The following is a 24,580-nucleotide window of genomic DNA, read 5'->3' on the forward strand; positions in this document are numbered from 1 at the left end:
CACAGGAACTGACCTCATCCAGCGGACCCTGTGTCATAAATCACTTATGGATCCACAAATCAGCACGGATGGCGGCTTGTACTCGACATGCCAGCGAGGAGTCCATATTCTGTTGTTGATTGTTGATTGCGGCAACAACTGGTGCTCATATCACCTTCTACAACACCCTCATAATTTCTTAAGCATCAGCCGCCGCAATTCCTGCGTCATTCATCCCACTCTTTTGGCCACTTGCGCCTCCGCCCCGTCCTCTACCTCTACCACCTCTATTACCCCTGCCACCCCGCTTCCCCTTCTGCACATCACCAACCTCTTTCTCCCACTCTTCAATATCCACAATCACGCCTTCAGGTAACTTCCCATCACTCATCAGTACACCACCATCCTTCTTCCTACTTTCGACGCGCTTGAAGAATTCATACGAAAGGAAGCCTTGCTCATTACCCTCGGTGAGTATAACACCGTTGTCCGAGACGAAAAACTTGATGCCGGCAGTAAGAGCAGCGTTGATATCGATATAAATCAGAATCGACGAGTTCTTGCGCATACCTGAGATGACTGGCGCAGACTCTTTTTCTTCGGCAGTAGGATCAGTGGAAGAGTCAAGTGCTTTGAAACCTGCCGGGAGACCAGATGCGAAGTGAATGTGGTTCCGTCCCATGCGCCGCAGACCGCCGCTCTTTAGGATGAGATTCCAGGCGCGCTCGTCGGTGCCGTGAACAACGGTTTCGGGAACATTGCCTGCTTCTTGGGTAATGGGGACGAGAAGGCCTTCTGAATCGACTTTGATGGAGTGGCCTTGGTTCGCGCGTATCAGGTAGTCGGCTGGGTCGTCTGATTCTGGTACAGTTTCCAATGATTCTGAGTTTGGTTGCTCTTGAGATAGCTCTGTGGTTCCACGTATCTCTTGGTCGAGTGAGGATGCTGGAATCATGGAGTAGCGTTGTTTGTCGTTATTGGCGACTATGTTGCGCAGTTCAGGAAATGTGACTTTTAAGCTCTTCAGAGTTTTGGTGTTTAGCTGAAAACGTTAGCTCGTCGTGTGGTTTAAGCCATGAACTCATAAAATCATTCGAAACCTTGATGTATATGATAAGTCATGTCTTTATGTTAAGCATATATCCAACGTCGCCGGGCGTTGATTGGGAACAGACTTACCGCTTCCTGGACATTAACATAACCACCCTTTCCCAACTTCAAGCCCTCCTGACCCGCACCATGTCTCAATAACCAACTAACTTTCCTCGAGACCTGCACTTCTCTCGGTTGGTTGGCTGGATTGCGACTACCGCCGCCTCGACCACCTCTTGCCATATCTTTGAGCGATCTAGTGAATAGTCGCGAAATTTTTGGGAAAGGAAATCTTTGAACAGGATTTCAAAGCTTTAGAGGAGTATCTGTGGAGTTCTGAGTCGAAGTGATGCCCAATGAGTCAAAGATGGCAGCCTTGGGGATGATGGATTGGTAAAGTAGGCGCAGAACGTTAGTGCGAGGACCAACTTTTGCGTGGTGACCCCGCAGTGATTGGATGCGCTAAGTTCATCAACAACATGAACGCACCTGCGTCCGATCAGAATCGATAACCATGGGCTCAACATTTACCTCCAATCTTGTCTCTTGGCATTAATCTACTGTAAATGATCTACAACTTCGGTCACATTGGCTCGAGGTTATTTGTGCTACTGGTACTGAAGGAAATACCTAGTCTCAACCACGTCTAGCATTTGAAAACACCCTAAACAAATACACCGTGCAGTAAGAAGCATGTATCTGGCAAGCCATGAGAAACTAAGGCGATGGCCATGCTAATCAGTCTCCTATTCCTATTGAGCTAGGATACTTGAAGCCTCTCTTGGAAAGAGACAGGACGCTGCTGCCAACTGCATATCTTGCCGTATAATCCTTACTGGATTTCAAAGTTATTCGCCCGTCCGTAAGCAGCAGCGGTCACCGTGAGGATTCACATGAACTGGTGATCGGAGGTAATTGAGCATGGCTCTGCTTCCAGTCCATGAGCACTACATAACATCGACTCCATAGATAACGCTCCAGGATCGCTCACAAAAGTCATTCCGATACGCCTCAGTTCGCCTTTGACAAATTGCTCTGTCTGTAGAATGCTAGTTTTACGTCTGTAAAAGCGGCAGAAAACTTGTTCATCGACATGGAAAGTGACCTTTTGCAGGCTCTTGGGTAATCGTTCAAGGTAGGCCAACCCGAAATGGACGTCCTGGACAGAGAGATTTATCCTATCGTAGTTGAACCAAGCGAGTCTTATATTCAGACTCGGTATTTGCAGCATGGGTGAGAGACTATATGGTAGACTGTTTGCTTGACGACTGCTTCTTGCTCTAGGTTGAGGCCGACAAGAAGAGAGTACGACTGACCTCGTATAGGAAACTGTCCGGTACGCTTCTTGTAGCATAACAAATGACTCACGTAGTGTAGAAGCAATGGTATTGACGACAATGTACAACTTCATCGTTCCATCCAACGCCTAATATTGATAACCCTGAGTTGAACTCATCAGTAGGGGCTGCATACCGTCGTAGCTATCGAGCTCCTGCATCGCATAGAGTATGGCCACATACATACACCACGACGTACCCTGTATGCAACTCATCAGCATGCGCAACCCTCTTTGGGACCCTCCGTCCGCGCACTGCCTAGATTTACACGCGCCTCCTCCTGCCTGTTCAAGTTTGTTTGTCCCCCAACACCACGAGGGCCCTTCAAGCTCGTCTCCGGAATGGCATTTGCGATAGCAGTAAATACCTCGGCAACGTTATGCCCTGTCTTCGCACTAGTCTCGAAGAACAACAAGCTCTCCTCATCTGCGTATGCCTTTGCAGTCTTACTTGGTACTCTCCTCGAGCTGACTCCGTCTTCTGTTGGCTCCTCTTCGCCCTCAGCTGCGGGGGTAGCATCTGCGTCTTCGGCGTTCTCTTCTTCGGCGGCGGTGGCCAAATCGAACTTGTTTCCTACGAGTGCGATAACGATGCCTGGGGAGGCTTGACGGTGCAGTTCGGCGACCCAATGCTGGGCTTTTGTGAGAGAAGAGGGCTTTGTGATGTCGTAGACGACGAGGGCGGCTTGGGCGTTGCGGTAGTACATGGGCGCGAGCGAGGCGAAGCGTTCTTGGCCTGCGGTATCCCAGATCTCAAACTTGATGGTTCGGGTTGGTAGGTTGCATTTCTGCGTCAGGAATGCGGCTATTGAGCGGCTTGTTAGTATTAACTTGGCGAGATATTAAGTGGGTGGTTGCTGGATTGATATCGTCTGGCGTGGCTGTGTACGTACCTCCGATAGTAGGCTCCTTGTTCTCTTGGAAGTCGTTGTTGACGAAGCGCATAACGAGAGAAGACTAGAAGATGGTTAGCTGGTAGTCGCAACTATCTTCCAATTCTCCATACCTTTCCGACAGCTGCTTCTCCTAGCAGCACGAGCTTGACGCTGCTGCTGGGCTTGGGTTGCGCGGAAGCGTCCGCCATGGCGAAGTCGTGCGAGGGATGTGATTCGGGTTTTGCAGGGTATGTGGTGGCAGATGAGGTTCCTCAGATGTACAAAGTAACGCGCGACTTTTGTTTACGATGTGATGGTGCGGTTGCGATGCTGCAGGCAGATGGTTTGTACATGGCTGAGAGCAGTGACGAACACGTGCACGTGACCAGATTACTAAGATCGGAACGCCTTTGGCATCCAAAAGCATTCCGATACATCCTACCTCTGTTGTCTTACATACCGACATTGTGCTTCCACCAGCACTCGTTCCCAAGGCATCAAAAGGAAAACAGTTGCTTTTACGTCTCGGCGATATCTTGCTCGTGGAGGGTTCGCATAACATCCATTGCTATGCGAGATGCATTATGACTTTGAGTGCACTCGCGCTCAACAATGTCAACTCTGCAAGGTGGTGAACGAAAACTGTTCAGATTGCTGTACAGTGAGCAATTATGTGGTGTGGAACGTGCATAGCTTTTGGGTGCAACTGCTTGTACTCGCAGCAACTAACACCCTGACCGCCTGTCCTTCTTATCGATGCACAGCTATGCAAAAGACAAAAAATACGCAAGCATACCCACCAGCCCTGTTACGTATCTCGTGCGAGAAATCACGACAGCCGTTGTCATCCGGTATACGGCTATAGAGGTATCTCCGCAGGCATCTGCAAGGCCTCATCCTACGACGCAGCAACTTAACTTTTTTTTTTGTGATCAAGTAATGCCTGACGTCATACTACCGATTTGAAACCTACTTGGTTTTCGACGGAACTCGCCCACGACGGTGAGAGTGGGCTGTGCGGATCTGTTCCAAGGAATGGTGAGGCTAAGTCTTGACACGTGAAATAGACAAGCTCAATCCTGGTTGATGCGGAGGTTTATGCCGATGTGGACCATTCTCCTCACTGAGAGATAACTTTACATACAGACACCGGAAACTGTTACTCGGCAGGTCGAAAAGTTGCAGTTAAGATCAACGTGTAAGATGGAATTTTCTATGTCGCAATTATGGACACGGTAATCTGAGGGAATGCAGATGGTGGCGTCGTGGACCCCTCAGCTAAGGCGCGCAATCTGCCAATGAAGCTATTCCAAGGCTACGGGACTCCCGAATCGGCAGGCGCGAATTGACCCCTCAAGCACCTGCATAGGCATAAACAAACCACCGGAACGTCTTACACAAGCTCAACTTACACAATTCCAAAGACGCAGACTCGATAGCGTTCTGCCAAACGGCTGGTCTGCCGTAGGTTGTTATTGGTGCTGGTAGGCTACACCGACAAGTGGATAACACACGTGTATGGCATTCTGCTGCCCGGACTCCGAAGACAACCAACAATGCCATTACAAGCGGCTATCCGTCATCATGGCACTCTATCCATCCCTGCGACAGGCCACGATCTCGGCCTGTTGATCTTGGCCGATCCCAGCACTTGTTGGACGACAGGATGGTCCAGCCATGCTCTGCAGGAGCACGCGGTTTTTTTTTGTACGGCTGGCAGCTTGTCATGTGTCTTTCACTGTGTGGTGCAGGTGCCGCACCACTCAACATGTAGCGACCCCACAGCAGCGAACAAGACGACAGGGTGGTGGCTTGCGCGATAATGTGCAGCACAGACGCCGTGTGTGCGACCGATCGCGATGACGCCAAGCGCACGTCTCGTTATCCGAGGGCGATGAGGAGGGCTCGAGTGGAGTCTGACAATATTTTTGCCGTAGCATGGCAGAACTGCTCAACGCTATGCAGATGTTACGAGAGAGTGTGGATGGCGCAAACACATGTTGGCAGGCGATGATCTCTTGTGTAGCGCGCTCTGCTCGACGCAGCATCGATCGGCTCGACTTAGCCACAGCTCTCCAGACAAGCGCTCGGTTCCCCGTGTCCTTGATCCGCCCGAACCGGACTGGCCCAAGCGGCCATGGCAAAGTATTGGGGATCGGCGTTCCCTATTGCGGGAACAAGTGTCTTGACATCAATTCATGCTCGAATCACAGAAGCGGGGAGGCACTCTGGATGGCGCACTAAGAATGTTCCCTCGATAACCTGCGTTGCGCCAGGAACACGCACAAAGGGTTCCTGGATTTCTGCACGGCGACGCGCACAAGAGGCAGGAGAAGCAGCCAGAGTCAGAGGTGCAATCGCTGAAACATGCAATCAGAGCGCGAGGGAGATGCTGCGTCCCATGTCCCTCCACGGACCAGTGCGGCCTTTATAGAAAGTGGCAGCATGGGAGGCCTCATTTGTCGCTTCAGCCACGGCATTGCCGCGTACCTTGAGGGGGAGAGGCGGCCAGGGTTTACTTATCAGTCACGTTGGTCGGGCGTGGGCTGTGAGCGTCCGGCTGACCCCAGATGCCGCGTGCCATGTTTGCGACCAAATAATAAAAAGTTCCTGGCGTCTGCAATTGCTGCAACAATAATCTCACTCTCACTCCTTCTTCCCAACCTTAGTTGCTGCCGCTATCGGGTCTGAAACTGGGATATTTGGCCGCTTTTCTGAGGCTGCGCAATCGAGACTCTCTGTTGGACACAGTAACTCAATATCAGGAGCTCGGGCATCACCCCACTTGTCGAATAGCATTCCGGGACCTGTCCACACGCTTTATTTTTGAATCGAGCGCCTCTTCAGCTAGCAGACGCCTCTCGCACACATTTTGGATTATTATTTCTACACGCCCGCCCCTGCGCTGCCCTGCATCGTCTCTCAGCCGCATCTCGCTCTATAACCTCCGACACCTCGGAGGCTGTGCAACAATTCCCGCTGCCTTGCTGACGAAGCTGGAAGACAAAGCAAACACCGAGGCCGGCGACTTTTTTATTTTGTAGCAATCATGACTGTCCTCAAGGTACCTATACTGCTTCCCGGCAACTGCATGCCCCCCGAGTTGCGCTGACCGTGCCGCCTGCCAGGAACCCATCAACGTCCGACCAGCCAGCCAACAACGACACTCGTCTAGCACCATGGCCGGCTCGCTCCCCAAGAACCGCCCACACTCGCACTCGATATCCGCCGGCAACCTGAACCCAGCGCATCGCGTAACACGTAGGAAGAGCATGAGCCAGACACCCGTCACCAATGTTGCGGCCATTGCGGCTGCAGCCAAGGGCATGTCGGGGGCGCCCCTGGATAGTAGTAGTAACGGATCGCGCCGCCCATCCAAGCCGACATCGCAGTTCAGGGGACCCAACATGGCACTCAACTCAACAATGGCATCGAGTATGCCTGGCAATGGCTCGCACTTCGGTCCTAGCAGTTATGGCGCGGCGGCAGCCAAGAGCGAGGCTCTGACCGACGGCCCGACACTCGCAACGATGCTGGAGCAGGACAAGGCCAACTCCAAGTCGCGGAACCGTCGCGCGAGCGAGGGCTCTCGTCTGTCCAAGGGCGACGGCAAGCGAAGTGGTAGCGATCTGAGATGTGAAAAATGTGGGAAAGGCTACAAGCACAGCAGCTGTCTGACCAAGCACCTGTTAGTAACCCTAAGCCGTAGATGGCCCTCCCACATACTTTCATGCCTCATGACGAATGCCCTGTCCTCACTCGCACGCACACTTAGACTGCAATGCTTCATGATAGTTCCGCGTTGACTTTTCTTCTAGTTGGGAGCACACGCCTGAATGGCAATACACATCTAAGCTGCTCATCTCCAAGCACCAGCAGGTGCAGCTCCTCGAAGCTGCCTCTGTCCTCGTCGCCATGAACAAGGAGAGCGACGGCGAAAACAGCGACCGCTCGTCTCCTCCGGCCTCGGGCTCGTCCGACCTGCGTGAGGAGTTGAGCTCCACTGAAACTACCCCGCCCCCACAACTCGACGACCATGCCGTAGGCTCTTACCCTCACTCGCACTTTGGCACCCGCTCCATCAAGCGTTACTCCGCCAACAGCTCTGCCTACAGCCAATCCTACCAGTCGACCGTCTTTTCTGACAACGGGAACGGCCACTTCCGCCAGTGGAGCAACGTGTCTGACCGCCCCACCACGTCAGGTACCTCGGTTGCCGGCTCATATCACGATGATGGCAATGACCATGCCGACCTTGCTGCCGCAGTTGGTTTGTTGAGCTGCTCCTACGGCACTCCCAAGACGGGACCAACTGCGCTCCCGCCGGACGTGCCCCCCGTGCCACCTCTACCAGCAAAGTATTTTGACTTGAACGCCCGTACCTTGTCCGGTAACACCACCGTCCAAGCGCAGCAGTCGAGCATACGCAACAGCTACCGCCACAACAGCGAGAGCAAGGACGTCGACATGGACGACGACCACTTCGCCGATGAGGAGGACTACCGCTACTCCAACTCGCGCAGCCGTGGCCGCATCGATGAGGACGACGACGAGATTTTCGGAAGGATGGAGGAATAGAAGCCGTCTGCGCTCGCCCTTCATGCCTCCTTCACGACGTCCCGACCTCTCTCTTGCCATTTTTTCCATCATCTTCTTATCTTTCCACCGTTCAATCCGGCTCTGTACCACAAACCAAATATACCAGCTATTAGCAATCTATCTCCGCGATGGAAGGAAGACCCAGCCTGGACACCGAGGAGAGGGCCGTCGACCATCTCAACACCCAAAGTCGACGACGCCCTTGAGGTTGAAGTTCAGGTCATCATATCCGAAACTGGACGTCTTTTCGCTTCGCGTCGAGAGCCTAGCACATGCAACAAATATCCCGGAGTTTCTCTTTTCGATTTATCGTCTCTTGCGTTTTCTTTTATCTCTTCAAACAACCTTCAGCCTATTTTAACAGAAACTCATATAACTTTGCCAACAACTCTCTCGACGACGACCAGGGTGTCTCGTAAACAACGTGGTTGCGCTGGACAGCGTGGCCTGGATGGATGGGGGAGGGGAGAGAACTTCCATGTGTATGGTTCAGCCATCTCTTGTATATTCGGCTGTGGAGAAACTTTTGAAATAACTTGAGAGAGGAGGAATCAAGATTGAATGCCAAACAAACATTTCAGTCGAAGGAAGCAAGGCTAACATTGGCTCTGCCTTGAGTGAGGAATCGATGTGCTTCTTATTGCGGACCGGTATCGTGAACGCCCGAAATCCAATGCTGACGAGAGATTCCAATATATATACCAAACCTTGATAGATTGAAAGATAAGAGGAAAGCGGGGGGAAGGGGAGAGGGGAAAACGGTCCTTTTAGCATCTTGTTGAGTATCGCGTACCGCTGGAAGGCCTTAAACATCTCGCCGAGATTGAGCTGAGAGCTGAGCCGGGTGGGCTGATGAACACGGTCCAAAACAAAACGTGCTTTACCTTCCTCAGCTCATGGCTAGCTTGGAATCCAAGATCCGGGGCGCCGGGTTTGTTGTTAGTTCAACGACTAGCTTCGCTATACGCGATGTTTTGGTTGGCTGGTCCAAATGGGTTGGTGTGGTTTGGCTTTCTCTACTCTGAGCATGTGCAATGTAGGAGGCCTTAGAGGTTTGTGAGGAAGAGAACATGTTACATAGGTTCGACATCATGTCAGGGTAGGTAGGGGTGGCCGTCGGGTACGTTACCCCGCTGTCCTATACTATCCGGACTACAATAACAAACCATCGTGACATTTTGTTAGGAGCAAAGTACAGCGAGCGTAACAATCTGGATTTCCGCCACCCGGACTTCGTTGACCTACTTTATATGTACAATCAGGATACAAGCAGCTGACGTACCACCCAACATCTCATCTGTCCTTCCGTCCCGGTTCCTCCACCAACGGCGCGTTAAATCGGGTAGATCTCTTGACGATCACAAATCCTACTGTGTAAGCGAGCCTCACAAAGTCGTGAATGCTAAGCAAGGCGGGTCTACAGCATCGCCGGCTTCCTGTATGGGTAACGTGAGCGCGTTTCAGTTGTATACATGTGGAGATGAGGATCTTCGATCCGGATGGCTGATGGGCGCGTGAGGACTCTGTTGGCTGGGCAGGTGGGGTATGAAGAGGTTGGAAGTGGGGTATCGTGATAAGTGAGGATGCGAGGACGCGTGGATCGTTGTGGGTTGGTTTGGTGTTGGTGTGGGCGGGTTTAGATCGTGATGTTTGGGGTGGGAGGTGCCAGGTTGGTTTGGGAAGGTATGACGACAGATGATCTGCGGTTTCGTGAGACTGACGATGGAAGGGGCATCGTAAAGCGATTGAGGAGCTTTGTTCAGGGAACAATCCATAGTTCGCCATGATCTGTGCATGTACTCTGGATACTTCCCAGAAGCAGAGCCTTCTTCGTCTTATCCCGCCTTGCCTCGATATAGTATCATCTCGTCATACATAGGCAACAACTTCCGAACGCCCCACGGGAGATGATAGATAGGGCGTTAAACCATAGTTAATGACAGGCAACAACTTTTGAGCCACTAGAGATCCCAACGCGACTTGCTTTTGTCATAGTGTCGATGTAGGCCTCAAGAAAGTAGTAATCATACTTGGTATACCGTGCCATCATCTCCTCCTTGGCCAAGTCTGCTGATCGAAGCACCTGTTTTGGTTGGAGACATAGCACTTTTTCAGGTGCTCTAGGGTTTGATTGGGGCCCTCGGTAGCCTTGACAGGTAGACCAGGAGGATAGGCGGTGCCTTTGACGACGACACCTAGATACTCAAGGATGCTATCGTCGATCATTGAGCCCATTTCCGTGATGTACGAAAGAAGTGTGTCTCTTATCAACGCCTCGAAATGCCCAATACCTAGCGATAGGCCTATCTCGTCTTCGTCAAGGAAATCGATAGTACATTACAAAGTCAGTGACAGTAGCTTCTTGTGACTCGCAAAGTCTGCCTAGTTCCTTGAATCAGTCAGGACAATGACTGAGATCGGTGGGAGTGAACACACAAAGACTTTAGTGAGCCTTTTCTTGCTCTCGATACAAAACCCGTTTGACTTCAAACAATAGAGGTCATCCATGGAGACACCCAAGTGACGCAGAGCTGTTAGTGCGCTCAGACTGGAAATCGAGGTGCCCCGTATACCGAAGAAGAGGAGTTCGAGACTCTGCGCGTGTGAGCGGAGACTTGAGTAATTCATGAAGTACAAGTTTGGTCCGTACACAATGAGTTCTCGCAAGCAGCTCGTTCCTCCGATTAGGCGAATAATGTCATCTCCGCGTATGTAATTGGCACTTGTAATCAGTAACGCTCGTAGCTTTGGGAGACATTCTGGTTTGATGCGAACGTGGAAATGAACGTCGTTCTTGCAGTCGATCATTGCAAGAGCGTGGAGCGCAGGAAATGAGGGCAGACCCACCCGCGTGGGGAGATATTTGAAATCGTAGCCAAGAATAGTAAGCCTGGTAGCCATGGAGAATAAGATACTCCGAGAAGATGGCTCGCCCCTAGGTGCTGTAAATACATGGGGCGAAAGCTCATTACCCTGGGCTGAGAACCAAAGATGAATACTCTTCAGGCTGGGTGATTTCTTACCAATAACACTACTCATGTAATCGACGCTACTACTGATAGGCAGCTCTAACGTAATGTGGCGAAGGCTGCGAAATTGTAAAGTCACCGGAAGATAATCGGCAATGCTGATATTGTTGGATCTCATGAAACTTGGCAAGCTTACTTGTGCAAGGTGTTGCTGAGTTTCCATCAGTATGATCGAGTTTCTTGTAGACACCATGGATGGGACAACAATAGGGTGTGTTAGACTATGGGAACGTTAGCAGCATCTATAGTGCGGTGCTAAGTTGTACCTAAAGGACAGCAACTGATGCCGGCGCATAGCTGCAAGAAGAATACCAGTGACCACGTCTCCGACATGATGCCGCTTCCTAGCATTTGCAGTTGACTGTCCTGAATCATGAACTTGGAGATGCCGAACGTGTCGTAGACCGTTGCCAGAAGCAAGGTTTTTCCAGGTGGTCATTGCCGTGACCGGATCGGTTTTGATAAAGATGCGATGATAAGCCACCGGGTATGCAATTTCCAAGAGGTGTATGCACGTCTTCGCTATGCTGAGCTGATCGCGCTGGACTGACTGCAATTGACGCATCAGCATAGAAGGGCAAATGAGCCAGAGACACTTACTTCAGCCAAAATATGCTTGAGCATTTCGTACGGCAAGCGCAGTATGTGACAGTGTGTGCCGTCTGGCGAAGGCTCCATTATCGCTCTAGTGGATTTCGCGTGTCGAGGCTTCAGCTGTGGTGGTTATGATTAAGAGAACTCGAAGAGGGTGAGAGATGGTATTTGTACGAGAGCGGCCATGGTGCCTTCCGTGAACACGAAGTCACGAGATGACGCATGTCTCCGTTCCTTCCTCCATGTGCAACCACTGTCTGAAAGTTTTGCCCGAGCTCGTTGTAGAAAGGGAAGTGGCGCAGGAGGTGAAGTGAAGGTGAGAGATGACCTGTTGAGGTAGACTTCTAGGTAATCTATGGTGTCCACCTTATGGTGATGCAAGTCTTGAAGTTGGCTGTTATCGATTGATTGCGTGTTAAAGAATTGGCAACTTGTAGTCCTTTCTGATCGTACGTGTCACTCAGCATCGTGCCTTCAAGATTGAAACAAAGTGGCAGCCTACACAATAGTATGCGAGACCGAGATCAAACAACAGTCGAACGCAGCAGACAGTACAAAGAGCCAGGTAGCGCTTGACTAAAAGGTCGAGGCTTTACCTACTGTGATATGTTTAGAGACCAATAATCCTACGAAACTACCCGAGGCAGCTGAAGGTCTGGTCTCGAGTCCATTGTAGCATTCAAACATTTCCGGGTTTACTTTCTGCTGCGTGCCGCAGTGCAACGTGCAACGTGCAGGGTGCAGGAAGCATATGCAGGATTGTGCAAAAGAGGTCCATCCGAGGGTGTCACGGATCTGGTAGACGCGTCTTGATCCATTTTGTGCATGAATCACGCGGTTTACTGTCATGGCATCGGATAGTGTGCAGACTGGGTAAAAGATATCGCGCAATCATGGTGGTGTTGAGATGTTGTGGGGGTGGGAATATACGTGGCTTGAAGGGCATGGCGTCACTCACGACCCTGCAGATCCGCACGGTGCGGCTTCATCGGCCCTTAGAACATTGCGATTCAACACATGCCAGACAACTCGATGCCCTCCGACGAGCGCTGACCCACCTTCTGCTCCAATGCACCCGGCCGTCTCCATACTTGCCGATAATGTCGTCAAATACCACCACCTTCTTGCCCCACTGCTCTACAACGTCCTCGCGGCCGTCGCAAACGTCCACACGCCGGTCCAGCATTCGCTTCTCATAACGACGATTTCATGGCTCATAGTATGGGTACCGACGGTATTCTGGGTGGGGATATATTCAAACAGCGATCGAGCCAAGCGGAAGACGAGCTGGCTTGCTGGCGCTCTGCTAGGCCTGTCTGCAATATGCGACCGCGCGGCATGCGACAAGCAGGGCATTTGGGCGACAAAGGTACTTTCAACGAGTAGTAGCATCATCACACCCGTCTAACTGTACCCGTAGGCCCTTGTACCTCTCTTCACCGTCCTCTTTTCCGAAAATGAGCTGCTCGCAAAGCATCTCGTCCTACCCACATTCACCATCCTCGATGGCCCTGCAGCCGACACCAAGACCTCTCCGGACCGACAGCTTTATAACGAATCACATGGAATACTGGCAGTTCTGACGCTATCTGCGAGCGTTGTTCTTGGCGTTTATACGGTTCCAACGACTGTCGCGCTCGGTCTCAGCAGTGCCATCTTTGCTGCCACAGGCCTCGTCTTGTTCGAGTCCACAATAAGAGCCGCCACAGAGGAGAGCGATGGTAGCAGGCGCGGGCCTATGTCTGCGAATGGAAACATCCCGAGGCGCGCCTCAATAAGCGGCAGTTTGAGGGCGCAGCGACTCGCTGCGCTTAGAGACGTCGCCGTGGCCATTGCTGTCGTGTGCGGCATCGCATCTATCCTTACCGAATCTTCGTTGACCGCAAGTACAATCTCTTGGGAGCCTGTATACAGAGAGTATGACCGAGAATGGAGGGATGTGCATAATCTCCGCATCCTCATGCGATTCCTCTGGATGTTGCCCGTTCAATCCATTGTAAATGTTCTTGTCTTTGTTCTGGTACGTATGAGCTTCTTATCAGCTGTTGACATCTTTTCGTACCTCTCTGCTATTACTGAACATGAGCTTGGCCTACTATACCTGCTCTTGCACTTCTCTCCGATTTTCACCTAGCCTCTGCTTTCAAGTTCTAGAGCCAAAGATGTAGCTTTTATTCTCAGCGCGTTGCTAATGAATTAAACTAACTCGGCAGTAGATCTCCCAATACGGCGCTGTACATACATCTCTGTTGGCCGTGTATTCACATCTTGCTGCGAAACTACACTTTGCACCGACCTTTTCCACCATTTTGTTTACGTTCATCTACGGTGTGGCAGCACTGGTATACTTCTTCGAGTCGCCTGATTCCCCCTTGATGATGGATACGCGGCGCTCTATGCGATTACGACGCTTCGTCTTCGTAGTCCTGGCGCTTGCAGTTGGATCTTTACTTCTTGGACGTCTGAATGGACCACAAACTTATCGACCTGTCGCTGATGGTGTAGTCACTAACATACCGTTTTACCCACCTGAGAAACCACTTGGTCCAATGCCGATCGATACAAGTAAAGGTCATCCGGCTGCGCAATTGATCGACGCTGCAGAGGCAGATTTCCAAAGCACCCTCAATCGGCAATCAAAGTCCCTTACCGATGCAATTCGCGAATACCGCCGCAGAAATGGAATACCGCCTCCTCCTCACTTTGATAAGTGGTACGAATTCGCGACACGGAACGGAGTTGTCATGATAGATGAGTACGACACCATCAATGAGATGCTGCTACCGTTCTGGGCACTCAAGCCATCCACCATCCGCTCGCGCATCGCGAATGCATTAGGCCACGAGGATAGCTCACTGCTTGCGATTGCGGTACGCCATGGGGCTATAGAGAACTTTCAAGGTGGCGACGAATGGCAACAACAAGCTACGATTGGCATGATGAAACAATTTGTGCAATATCTGCCTGATATGGATCTAGGATTCAACTTGCATGACGAACCGCGAGTTATCGTACCCAACAATCTCATGTCATCGATGGTGGCAAAGGTGAGAGACGAGATCCTACCTCGCACTGCGAAGAACACTACCCCACGCAATGCCTTTTCAACTCGTCCCGAAGACCTCAGTGACGGCACACGATTTGCCGAAGTTAGTACGACCAAGTTCAATCGCTTTGCGCATCAGCAGACATGGACCCATTCGCGGTTATCATGTTCTCCTGGAAGTCAGGCCCAGACTTTCGAAGACTACGCCGCCGACAATCTCACGGCGTATGCTACCAGCGACCTTGGCTTTATCTACAACGCGACTGCCTTTTCTGATATCTGTAATTCCCCTTCATTCTCCTCAACCTACGGATTCTTCGAACGACCCAATGCCTTCAGCATCATCCACGAACTCACACCCATTTTCTCGCAATCGAAGATCTCCAGCTTCCAAGATATCCTGTATCCAAGTCCTTGGTACTGGATAGGCAAAGTAGGCTACGATGAGACCCACGACACAACATGGGAGAACAAGACAAACCGTCTTTACTGGCGCGGCTCTACAACAGGAGGCTTCAGCCGCAACGGCGGCTGGCGACGTCAACATCGCCAACACGTAGTCCAACGCCTCAACGCTCCAGACACCGCCAAAATTCTCGAACCCGTCTCCACGTCATCCGCCGCGGACAGCCCCTCCACCCCCTACGCAGTGACGGAAATCGACCGCCGCGCCCTCAAGAACCTTATCGACGTCCACTTCTCCCACATTGGCCAATGCGACCCAGGCGACTGCGATGCACAACAAGAATTCTTCGACGTGACTGAGCGCGTCGACGGACAGGATGCATGGTACTATAAGCACCTCCTCGACATGGACGGTAATGCCTTTTCGGGTCGGTTCTACAGCTTTCTTAAAAGCCGGTCTTTAACCTACAAAATGGCGTTGTTCCGTGAATGGCATGCAGAGTGGCTACGGCCTTGGGTTCATTACATCCCTCTATCTCTGCGCGGCGACGAACATCTCGATCTTGTGAGATGGTTTTCGGGAGCGAAAGTGTTTGATGACGATAGGGATGGGAAGGCGGAGAGAAGTGATGCTGATGGAGGGAAGAAGGGCGGCAATGGCGATAGTGAGGGGGAGAGGAAAGCGAGGGTTATTGCGAAAAGGAGTTCGGAGTGGCATGACAGAGTGTTGAGAAATGTAGACTTTGAGGTCTGGTTTTTCAGATTGTTGTTAGAGTATGGGCGGGTAGTGGATGATAGGAGGGAGGAAATTGGGTTCTCGGGGCCGTAGTCAAGTAAGAGGAAGTAGAAAAGGATGGCATATATGGCTGTGGTGCTTCTGCTTGTAGATAGATGGTTGTACAAAAGGCGAGGTTTCTTCTTTCTGCACTTGCTGATGATCATGTATGCGAAGATTGGTGTGTGCGCCTGATAGGCGAGAGGTGTAGTATACCATCAGTGAGTAGCTTTGGTTTGCCTCGTTGTTTGTGAGGCGTGCATGTTGGAGGCGATGTTGAATTCGTGTAAATGGAAAGAAGTGACAGCGTTGCTAAATGAAAACCTGACCCTCCTTGAGTCAACTACTCTTCTATCCGACAACGCCTTTGATTCCATGAAAAATTACCCATCGTGTTCTGTCAATTATCTTCGCACGCATGCACGATACCGCTTAATGCTCTCTTTTGTTCACCTTGACGCCATACTCGGAATAGAACTTGCATTGCGAATTGAATACAAAACTAGAAGTGTCTTCTACGAAGACATTGCATCCGTATGTCTCCGCGTTGGGCGGAGTATACACTACCTGTGGTTAGCGAAGGACAGCTGTATAAGCATGAGAGAAGGTGCATACAATGTACTGATACCGCGTACTCTGTAGGGTGTGGGTTCGAGATGCAATGCACGCCAAGGGTGTCCGCCATATACGTGACCTCATTCTCTTTATAGGTAATCTCGTGGATCTTCGTCATTGGGCGTTGGTTCTCGACGTCTTCATCGGTGGGAGTGGCGAATCGGGTCTCAGTGAGGCTTCCCTTGAGGACCTTCATGATGCAGTGCGCTTTTGCATGGCTGCCCGATTGTTAGCTTCTACTTCGCGAGATCACAGTGCAGAGGCGCATATGTTGGAATAAGCAGAACATCGACGTCGGATGTCAGGAGTTGATGTATTATTGAAATGTCGTCTTACCGGCGTGTCTCCTGCTGACACATCGATCAATTGTAGATCGGCGAACGGAGTCGCTTCATCGTGCAGGAGACTGAAGCCTTTGAGTATTGATCGAAGCCGGAGATGTTGTGATATCGGACACTAGAGTCACTTAATCGCAAAGATGTAATAACTTACTCATGAATCGGGCTTTTCTTGCCAGGACCCCATACCAGAATGAGCTGTTCGCTTAGTTATCCTCTCTAATCGACCTAGGGGGGGGGGGGACTGTACCAGGTTGCTCTTTCCGTTGCCCTTGTCAACAACGTTCCGTGTATATGGGAGGTGCTCTGACGGGAAGAAGTACTTCTTCCACTCTGACTCTTCTGATACGTAGGCCTTCATCAGTTCTTGAAGTTCATTCTCATCTACATCTTCAGAGTCGATGCCGTTGCTGGAACCGAGCACGTCGTTGATCGCTTGGACGAGTGAGTGGAAACCATCAAGCTCAGTGTTGCGATTGATCATTATGGCGATAGCGGTAGCTGATGACTGTCTGCGGCGAGTGTGTTGTCAATAGTTATTGGTTTCCCGATGCTATTTGAAGACGCCGATCAAGAGAGGTCAGAGCGTAGAGATAAGATAGAGAGCCTTTGTATAGAAAGGACGGAAGGGACAACAGGTCGTGGTTGCAGCCCTTCAAGACTGCTTGTGCCGGAAAGGCTTGCTTCATTATGTAACAATCTGCGCGTTCTAAGCTTGTGATATGTGGATCCGAGTCGGTCAGCAGAGTTCGGCGACATGTGATGCACCTCATATGCTGCATTCAGAGTGTTGAATGTAGTCCCCGATACGAAGAGCCCGAAAGCGGCTTCTATCGGGCATCTCAGCTTTGTGAAGGCCGGTGAGGGAAGCATGCATGGAAGCCACAATGGAAGGGTGCTGCATATGACGCTAACCATATCGAGTGGCGGTGGAATTTTCTGCCAGAATCCGTGCCCCGCTTCGTCATTGGCGCCGTGCTTTGCATCAAAATTGTGAACAACATCATCGCCTCTACACCTAGCCAGATCAAGTCAACATACACGATAACTCAAAATGGCGACTACAGTGGATAAGGCGAGTATATATCTTTGGCATGTGTCATCGAACCGCATGCTGACATCATGGGCAGATCAAAGACATCGAGGCCGAAGTAAGACACTCCCCACAATACGCGATCATACCACGATAACTTACACGAAACGTAGATGGCCAAGACTCAGAAGAACAAGGCAACATCCTTTCATCTTGGTACGGCTTCGGAACCGAACATGCATGTTGACATGCTTATACATGAACAGGGCAACTGAAGGCAAAGCTCGCTAAGCTCAAGAGGGAGCTACTCGAGCCTTCTGGTGGCGGCGGTGGCGGTGGTGTGGGATTCGATGTTGCTAGGACTGGTGTTGCCAGTGTTGGTTTCATCGGATTTCCATCGGTCGGAAAGAGTACGCTCATGAGCAGATTGACCGGCCAGCACTCTGAAGCTGCTGCGTATGAGTTCACAACAGTGGGTTGACCGTGTTCGTCGCAACGATGAGCGCTGACAGTTTGCAGCTTACTACCGTACCCGGTCAAGTCATGTACAACGGAGCGAAGATCCAGATTCTCGATCTTCCCGGTATCATTCAAGGTGCGAAGGATGGCAAAGGTCGTGGTCGACAGGTTATCGCAGTCGCAAAGACATGCCATCTCATCTTTATTGTTCTGGACGTCAACAAGCCTCTTACCGACAAGCGCGTCATTGAGAACGAATTGGAGGGCTTCGGTATTCGAATCAACAAGAGTCCACCAAACATTGTGCTCAAGAAGAAGGACAAGGGTGGCATCAACATCACAGCGACAGTTCCGCTGACGCACATCGACCACGGCGAAATCAAGGCTGTGTTGAACGAGTACCGTATGGCAAACGCGGATGTCGCTATTCGATGCGACGCAACAGTCGACGATCTAATCGATGTTATTGAGGCAAAAGGACGAAGCTACATCCCCGTCATCTATGCATTGAACAAGATTGATGCCATCAGTATCGAGGAGCTTGACCTGCTCTACCGGATCCCCAATGCTTGTCCCATTAGTTCCGAACACGGCTGGAACATCGATGAGCTCCTGGAGCAGATGTGGGAAAAGTTGAATCTCGTCCGTGTCTATACCAAGCCCAAGGGCAAGATGCCAGATTACTCTGCCCCAGTCGTATTGCGATCAACAGCCTGTACCATTGAAGACTTCGTATGTCTCTCCCCCTCATTTTAATAGTCCCACGCTAACAAATTGGCAGTGTAATTCCATCCACAAGACGATTGTGGACAACTTTAAGCACGCTATTGTTTACGGAAAGTCATGCAAGCATCAACCCCAACGTGTGGGACTGTCTCACGAGCTTGCCGACGAAGATATTGGTACGTATCCTAGTATCACCATCCTGAATGGATAGCATGAGCTCACATATGGACCAGTCACCATTGTCAAGCGCTAGATAAGGTCTTATGATCACGAGATATGACGGGCGTTATGGATCCGGATTTGGGAAAAGTGAGTAGAGCAGAAGGGCCTTTTGGATGGCTGAACATGTCTCACTGCGATACCAATACCAGGTCGCAGCATTAAGATGACGAACAGAGCGAGGCTTGGAGCCGATCTCGCAGCCTGGATTGGCCGAGGGCTCGTTCCAGTAGCACCGCGGACGACATCAGGACGACACTAGTTGCGGGCAACGCAGCTTACGGCGCGGATCGTACTTGCCAATCGCCAATCCTCGAGGGCTGGTGGCGGTCCGATACCGTCCGCGAGCTATCAATAACAGACCTTGTTCTCTTACCAAAGAGGCGTCGCCCAAGACACTGCTGTCGTCGCCTCGGAGCGTTATGGTAATGACGCCGCTGGTGTTATTGGAACGGTCTCAGCTACCAGCATTTGTTTTTATTCCATATTTGCTTCGGAATTTGATGGATTCAGATCAGCATTGTCTGGCCCAATTTTTTGGAGCATCGGTTTTCCTTATTGGTCTACTAACGGGCGCAGCGGTCGATTCGGAGAAATCAGCAGGGGTCAGTTGCGCTGGCGACTCAGAAGGCACGCTGTCAGTCGGGCGCTAAATCATTATCGCTCCCGAGACCTGAGTGGCTGGTCGGCAAAACCTCGATTTTCCATGGGCGCGATTATTGCAGCTTTCCGAAAGCGTTTCAGCCGTCGACACTTTCTGTCTCTCCTTTATGCACAGCCGATGATTGACGTGCTGCCCCTGCCGTGGGAATCGCCACCACCTCGCGTACCTGAGCAGCACTGAATCGGCTCCCACTGTTTCGCGCCACGAGCGTACGGCAACGGTCAGGATTAACTGCGCTGGGCGCACGAGGCGAAGCCAATATGGCGCTCCCACTCAGACCATGTCTCATTCGGGAAGCGTCAGATTAGCCGGCTGCAGACGTGCTCAGCGGTGCGAGGGCCCTGATGGGATGATCCTACCCGGCCGCCTTGACATCCCATTTGCCCTTGCTAGCAGTCAGGCGTCGAGGCATGCACTTGCGAGCTAGCTAGGCGGCCGCATAATTCTGGCCCGCGCTGTCCTAGGGGCGCATCCCCGATGAGAGACCCGCACACGCTAAGCCCAACGTTGTTGCTCGCGTTCAAGTCGCTTGGCCGAATGGCGACAAGGATCATAGAGCACACGCCAGGCTTGCCGGCAAGCTTGGGCACGAAACAAACAGGGCTCCTCTCCCGCCAGCTGCAGTAGGCCGCGCCCGCATCGCACAGCCAGGGCCTGTTACCAGTGTCCCCAGACTTATCCTCAAGTACGCGCTGCAGGCCCGCCGCGCCAGGCTTTCCCTGCAGTTTCAATTCTCCATCTGAGCCCACTGCTTTGCCGCGCTGCTTTATACCTATATGTTTTGACCTCTGTCATACCCAGCGCCTTTTGTCAGCGCTACCCCCGCTAAGCAGGTACTTGACCTGTTGCTGTTTCGCCTCAGGAACCAAAATCTCGTCTCATGCATGCATGCGCTCGGCCGCTCTGAGGTCACCTACGCCGCCCAGGTATAGCAACACCAAGTACAGATGCATATGCCCGTCTGACGCCCTGCTTTGCTCTGCGTCTAACACGAACACTCGTTCTCACGCTCGCACGGATACACCGCATCTATACGTTTCCTGCAATCCGACATGAGCCAATTCCAAATGGACCACGAGCACCAACACCACCACCAGGAACCTTTCGAGGATCATCATTCTGGATGGCATGGGGATAACGGATACAACCCACATCACCAGTCTCCAGTTCAAGACTACAATGGCTTCAACAATTTTGCGCCGCTACCAATGGAACCCATCTACGGGACCGGCATGCATCCACCACACCAAACGCACCCGACACCGAGGACTACACATCCACAGCTGCAGCCTTTGATCATGCCACAGATGCCACAATGGCCAAGTATGCTCACCAGCCAATCCACTTATCAAGCTTCACTGTTTCCTTCAGCCCCACTACCGATAACACCGGCATCAGCAACTCCAGTCTCAGCGAGCTCAACTCACTCCCGTACTTCATCGACACCACGGAAAACTCTTACCGACTCAGACCGGAGACGTATGTGCCAATACCACGAGGAGAATCCTACTGTCAAGCAAACGGAAATTGGAGGTATGCCACTATGATGCACCTAGCCACACGGATCGTTCACTAACGTAACCCTAGCAATGTTCGGTGTAGAGCGAAGGTACCACTGCATATGCATCATGTCTCTTGCCGTGCTGACTTTTGAGTAGTACCGTCTCGAAGGTGTTGCGCCAGAAGGAGAAGTACCTGTACCAGGACGACGGCAGCCGATCACCCATAAAAAGATCGAAAGGCAAATTCCCAGATATCGAACGAGCCCTATCCAACTGGGCAAGGAACCATCAAAGACAAGGACTACCACTGTCAGATGCCATCATTCGAGAGAAGGCCCGCTTCTTCGCTCAGACTGTTGGGAACTCCGAGAGTCATCTCAAGGCGAATAGTACGAGCTGGCTGGAAAAGTTCAAGCAAAAGAATCATCTCATGGGAGCAAGGGGAAGAAAAGGCTCGTTAGCAGAAGAGTCGGAAGGAACTTCTAATCCGCCATCCAACGCGCACACGCCGGGGGCTATCTCGCCTACCTCACCTGGCGGGGTATCGCCTGCAACCACAACCATCAAAGCCAAGAAGAGCCAGGAAAATCTCAAGACGGAAAGTCCTGACACATACGACTTCTCGAACCATCGTCGACCGTTCCATTCACAAAGCAGCACTTCCTTATCAAGCGTATTTACAGATACAGCTACCAGCCCTACGTCGCTGTCGTCGCCGTTCTTCACACCCGATTCAGCATGTGGACCAAGCCCCTTCGTAGGCAACCGCCAGCCTGCTAGTGGGCAGCCAGGGAGCAACAACTTCCAGCGGCCCCGAAGCCAGACCTTTCCTATGCTTGTAGGCGTTGAGCAATATATGTCACCGCCGGGCTCGTCTGATGCGCTGACTCCAAAATACGTCAGCAGCGGTACCCTCGATTCTCCTATGACCGAGATGCCTACCGCGCTTCCGGCTATTGATGAGGGAATGTCGCTCTCACCAACCCAGGTCCCTAACTCAATGCAGCCCCCTCCAGTGCCTGGTGCCAGTCAAATTGATGACAAAAGGTCATCCGCCGACTCATCGCCTATTACGCCATCCCAAGAAGAAGCCGCTCGCGCATTAGAGCTGGTTATGAATTTCTTCCAGTCACAGAACGCCGGTTTTGTCGTAGAGCCACAAGAGTATGTTACCATCGGCAAACTGATGGAGAAGCTACGAATCAAGCGCAGCTCCGAGAGCCTTCCTTCCGAGATGCGACGTGTGTCAGAGCCCACCTTCGCTACGTCCAAACTCGAAAGCGTGGACGCAATCCATTAGCGACCGCATATGTTACCCCACTCAATGTCGGCTCCACCTTGTGTCTCCTGCCATAGCACGTATACGCTTACGACTGCTTTCCTTCCTGTGGAACGATATGTCTGAATGGCTTGGTTTTGGAGAGCAAGTCTGCACGACACTCCTGGGTCATGATACCAGGATCAAGAACCCATCCGCATGGCCAGCGTTACACAATGCAGGCACTATTTGGATTTTCTTTCATTGTTGCATCTTGCTACATTCTCGTACCAGCATCACTAGCATTGCTTCTATTTCTCACTATTCCTTCATTGACTTTGACTATCTATTCGTCTATTCCCTTGCTCGACGAACCACTATACCCCCCTTTAGCAGCGCATAGCAGCCGACCGTTTCCGAATTTATTCCCTTACCTAAAAGGAAGACTGTAACTGCTCACGCGGGCCAATATTTTGTACGCTTCACTTTGTTGCTTTTTAACGTCGATTGTACATTCGCCTGGAGGCCCTCATACGTTGCATCGAGCTGAAACGGAGCGATGGGTCTCGTACGCGCTACTGTATACCTATATGCGGGCCTCTGATATAGTTACTGACCCTTGCTGAAAGATCGGCTTAACGAAAGGGTCAATCACGCTTGAAATGCTATTAATGCTCAATACTACTACACGACTGTGCTTCTGCTTTTACTAGTCATTTTGCCTTGCTCATGATCTGATCTTTCCCGAACATAGCCTTTTGCTGATGGAGCACGAGTGACACTTCAATGATCAGCAAGGATCTGGCTCATGAACAGATGGTACTTGCCGCTTTAAGCCCCGTGACGGCGCTTTCGGCATCGTATTGCAATACCGTTATAGAAGGGATGTGCAACAAAGTTTGGGCAAAGCCCGGCGAAAAACAACACTGACCTTCGGAAAATACCTTGCCGACAGCATGCCGATCTCAAAAAGCAGTCTTCGTTCGTTCCAGCTTCTGCATCCTAGATACTGCCAAAACGTGAATTGCATGTGAGACTTCCAGGTTCATTCGGCAACACTGATCCCCTTCCCCGCCTTTGCATGGAGCTCAGAGCTCGGACCATTCTATTTGCACCTTGCACATCCTTGATGCATCACAAAAGTACATTCATATGTCCATCGCGCCAGCAATCGAAATGCATAAAGATCGATGACGAGCATCGCAGACCAGCACATAGCACGGATCTCAAACTGTTGGGCCTGATCTAGATGCCCCCAAGCGTGAGGCGTTCCCGTCTTCCCCGAGCGCGCGCCATACTCAGCTGGAAACTTTGCGCGTTCGTTCTTGTCGAAGGGCTGTCCCGATCTGGATCAGGGATGAGACGAGAGCTCAGAGAAGCGAGCATTGGCGTTGACACCGGCCATCAGTAAGGTGGTTTGGCAAGGCAATCGACGTTAAGGCGCCCAAAACTCTGTCATGCCGCGGGGGCGGAGTGTGGCTGCACTAGACTGTTCGCTGGCCGAGGTGAGCTTAGGCCTGAGAAGACACAGTTATGCGAATCCAGCTTCCAGCCATACTGTGAGTTGTTTAGGGGAAGAAGCCATATCCTGAATTAATCAAATAGTGATTAGTTCGAAATGTCCTTGCTCAGTGGTGGTAAAGCCAGTTGGAGCATATTGAACATTTTCGGTGAAAACCAGTGTTTCCATGTTTCGAGCTATTTTACTTCTTTCATAAAGCCGTTACTTTTGCATTACGGGTATTATGCAGCCCGTTTGATTCTTACCCTGCGTTCCGTTATCGAAAAAGCAAGAGCAAAGCTAGTTGGCGTGCAACGCCACTTTAGTTCCAGTTCCCCTAGCCGCAAAAAGAAGCAAGAAGACAATGTCGTCGGTTTCCCCACCACCAAATCTTCGGGCATCCTTGCAGGTACTACTATATTGGTACTTTTTCTCTCCCGTGTGATGTTAAACTCCTCGTCTTCTGCTTTCTTTTTTGTTTTCTGCGTTACATTACTGTTCGGTACGGTCACGGTTCGGACCGCAACCGTGCTCG

General features: G+C 51.3%; 9 protein-coding genes across 9 annotated transcripts; 4 read left to right on the plus strand and 5 right to left on the minus strand.

The window, feature by feature from the left end:
• Positions 1–178: 178 nt before the first annotated feature.
• GT037_004012 (gtp-binding protein ypt52) lies at positions 179–3,491 on the minus strand (the record flags this gene model as incomplete). The annotated part of the gene is made up of 4 exons (XM_038929059.1): positions 179–1,021; positions 2,677–3,212; positions 3,301–3,364; positions 3,414–3,491. The coding sequence occupies 4 exons, from the start codon at positions 3,489–3,491 to the stop codon at positions 179–181; spliced, it is 1,521 nt and encodes a 506-aa protein (XP_038788766.1).
• Positions 3,492–6,347: 2,856 nt separating this feature from the next.
• Positions 6,348–7,860, plus strand: GT037_004013 (uncharacterized protein; the record flags this gene model as incomplete). The annotated part of the gene is made up of 2 exons (XM_038929060.1): positions 6,348–6,970; positions 7,101–7,860. Coding segments are annotated over 2 exons (1,383 nt in total), but the record flags the coding sequence as incomplete, so codon positions are not given.
• Positions 7,861–8,770: 910 nt separating this feature from the next.
• GT037_004014 (uncharacterized protein) lies at positions 8,771–8,971 on the minus strand (the record flags this gene model as incomplete). The annotated part of the gene is made up of 1 exon (XM_038929061.1): positions 8,771–8,971. The coding sequence occupies one exon, from the start codon at positions 8,969–8,971 to the stop codon at positions 8,771–8,773; it is 201 nt and encodes a 66-aa protein (XP_038788768.1).
• Positions 8,972–9,927: 956 nt separating this feature from the next.
• GT037_004015 (uncharacterized protein) lies at positions 9,928–10,116 on the minus strand (the record flags this gene model as incomplete). The annotated part of the gene is made up of 1 exon (XM_038929062.1): positions 9,928–10,116. One exon carries the CDS (start codon positions 10,114–10,116, stop codon positions 9,928–9,930), a length of 189 nt encoding a protein of 62 aa, XP_038788769.1.
• Positions 10,117–10,218: 102 nt separating this feature from the next.
• On the minus strand, positions 10,219–11,481 carry GT037_004016 (uncharacterized protein; the record flags this gene model as incomplete). The annotated part of the gene is made up of 3 exons (XM_038929063.1): positions 10,219–10,263; positions 10,318–11,131; positions 11,177–11,481. 3 exons carry the CDS (start codon positions 11,479–11,481, stop codon positions 10,219–10,221), a joined length of 1,164 nt encoding a protein of 387 aa, XP_038788770.1.
• A 1,092-nt stretch (positions 11,482–12,573) lies between these two features.
• On the plus strand, positions 12,574–15,784 carry GT037_004017 (glycosyltransferase family 90 protein; the record flags this gene model as incomplete). The annotated part of the gene is made up of 3 exons (XM_038929064.1): positions 12,574–12,873; positions 12,925–13,524; positions 13,721–15,784. 3 exons carry the CDS (start codon positions 12,574–12,576, stop codon positions 15,782–15,784), a joined length of 2,964 nt encoding a protein of 987 aa, XP_038788771.1.
• Positions 15,785–16,162: 378 nt separating this feature from the next.
• Positions 16,163–17,167, minus strand: GT037_004018 (cysteine dioxygenase; the record flags this gene model as incomplete). The annotated part of the gene is made up of 4 exons (XM_038929065.1): positions 16,163–16,293; positions 16,346–16,563; positions 16,838–16,881; positions 16,934–17,167. 4 exons carry the CDS (start codon positions 17,165–17,167, stop codon positions 16,163–16,165), a joined length of 627 nt encoding a protein of 208 aa, XP_038788772.1.
• A 570-nt stretch (positions 17,168–17,737) lies between these two features.
• GT037_004019 (gtp binding protein) lies at positions 17,738–19,154 on the plus strand (the record flags this gene model as incomplete). Its single annotated transcript, XM_038929066.1, has 7 exons — positions 17,738–17,749; positions 17,814–17,834; positions 17,890–17,932; positions 17,983–18,188; positions 18,236–18,907; positions 18,957–19,077; positions 19,135–19,154. The coding sequence occupies 7 exons, from the start codon at positions 17,738–17,740 to the stop codon at positions 19,152–19,154; spliced, it is 1,095 nt and encodes a 364-aa protein (XP_038788773.1).
• A 1,682-nt stretch (positions 19,155–20,836) lies between these two features.
• Positions 20,837–22,586, plus strand: GT037_004020 (uncharacterized protein; the record flags this gene model as incomplete). The annotated part of the gene is made up of 3 exons (XM_038929067.1): positions 20,837–21,317; positions 21,372–21,393; positions 21,443–22,586. The coding sequence occupies 3 exons, from the start codon at positions 20,837–20,839 to the stop codon at positions 22,584–22,586; spliced, it is 1,647 nt and encodes a 548-aa protein (XP_038788774.1).
• Between the last annotated feature and the right edge of the window lie 1,994 nt (positions 22,587–24,580).

Source organism: Alternaria burnsii, assembly GCF_013036055.1.
Source record: "Alternaria burnsii strain CBS107.38 chromosome Unknown 730, whole genome shotgun sequence".
Lineage (NCBI taxonomy): Eukaryota > Fungi > Ascomycota > Dothideomycetes > Pleosporales > Pleosporaceae > Alternaria > Alternaria burnsii.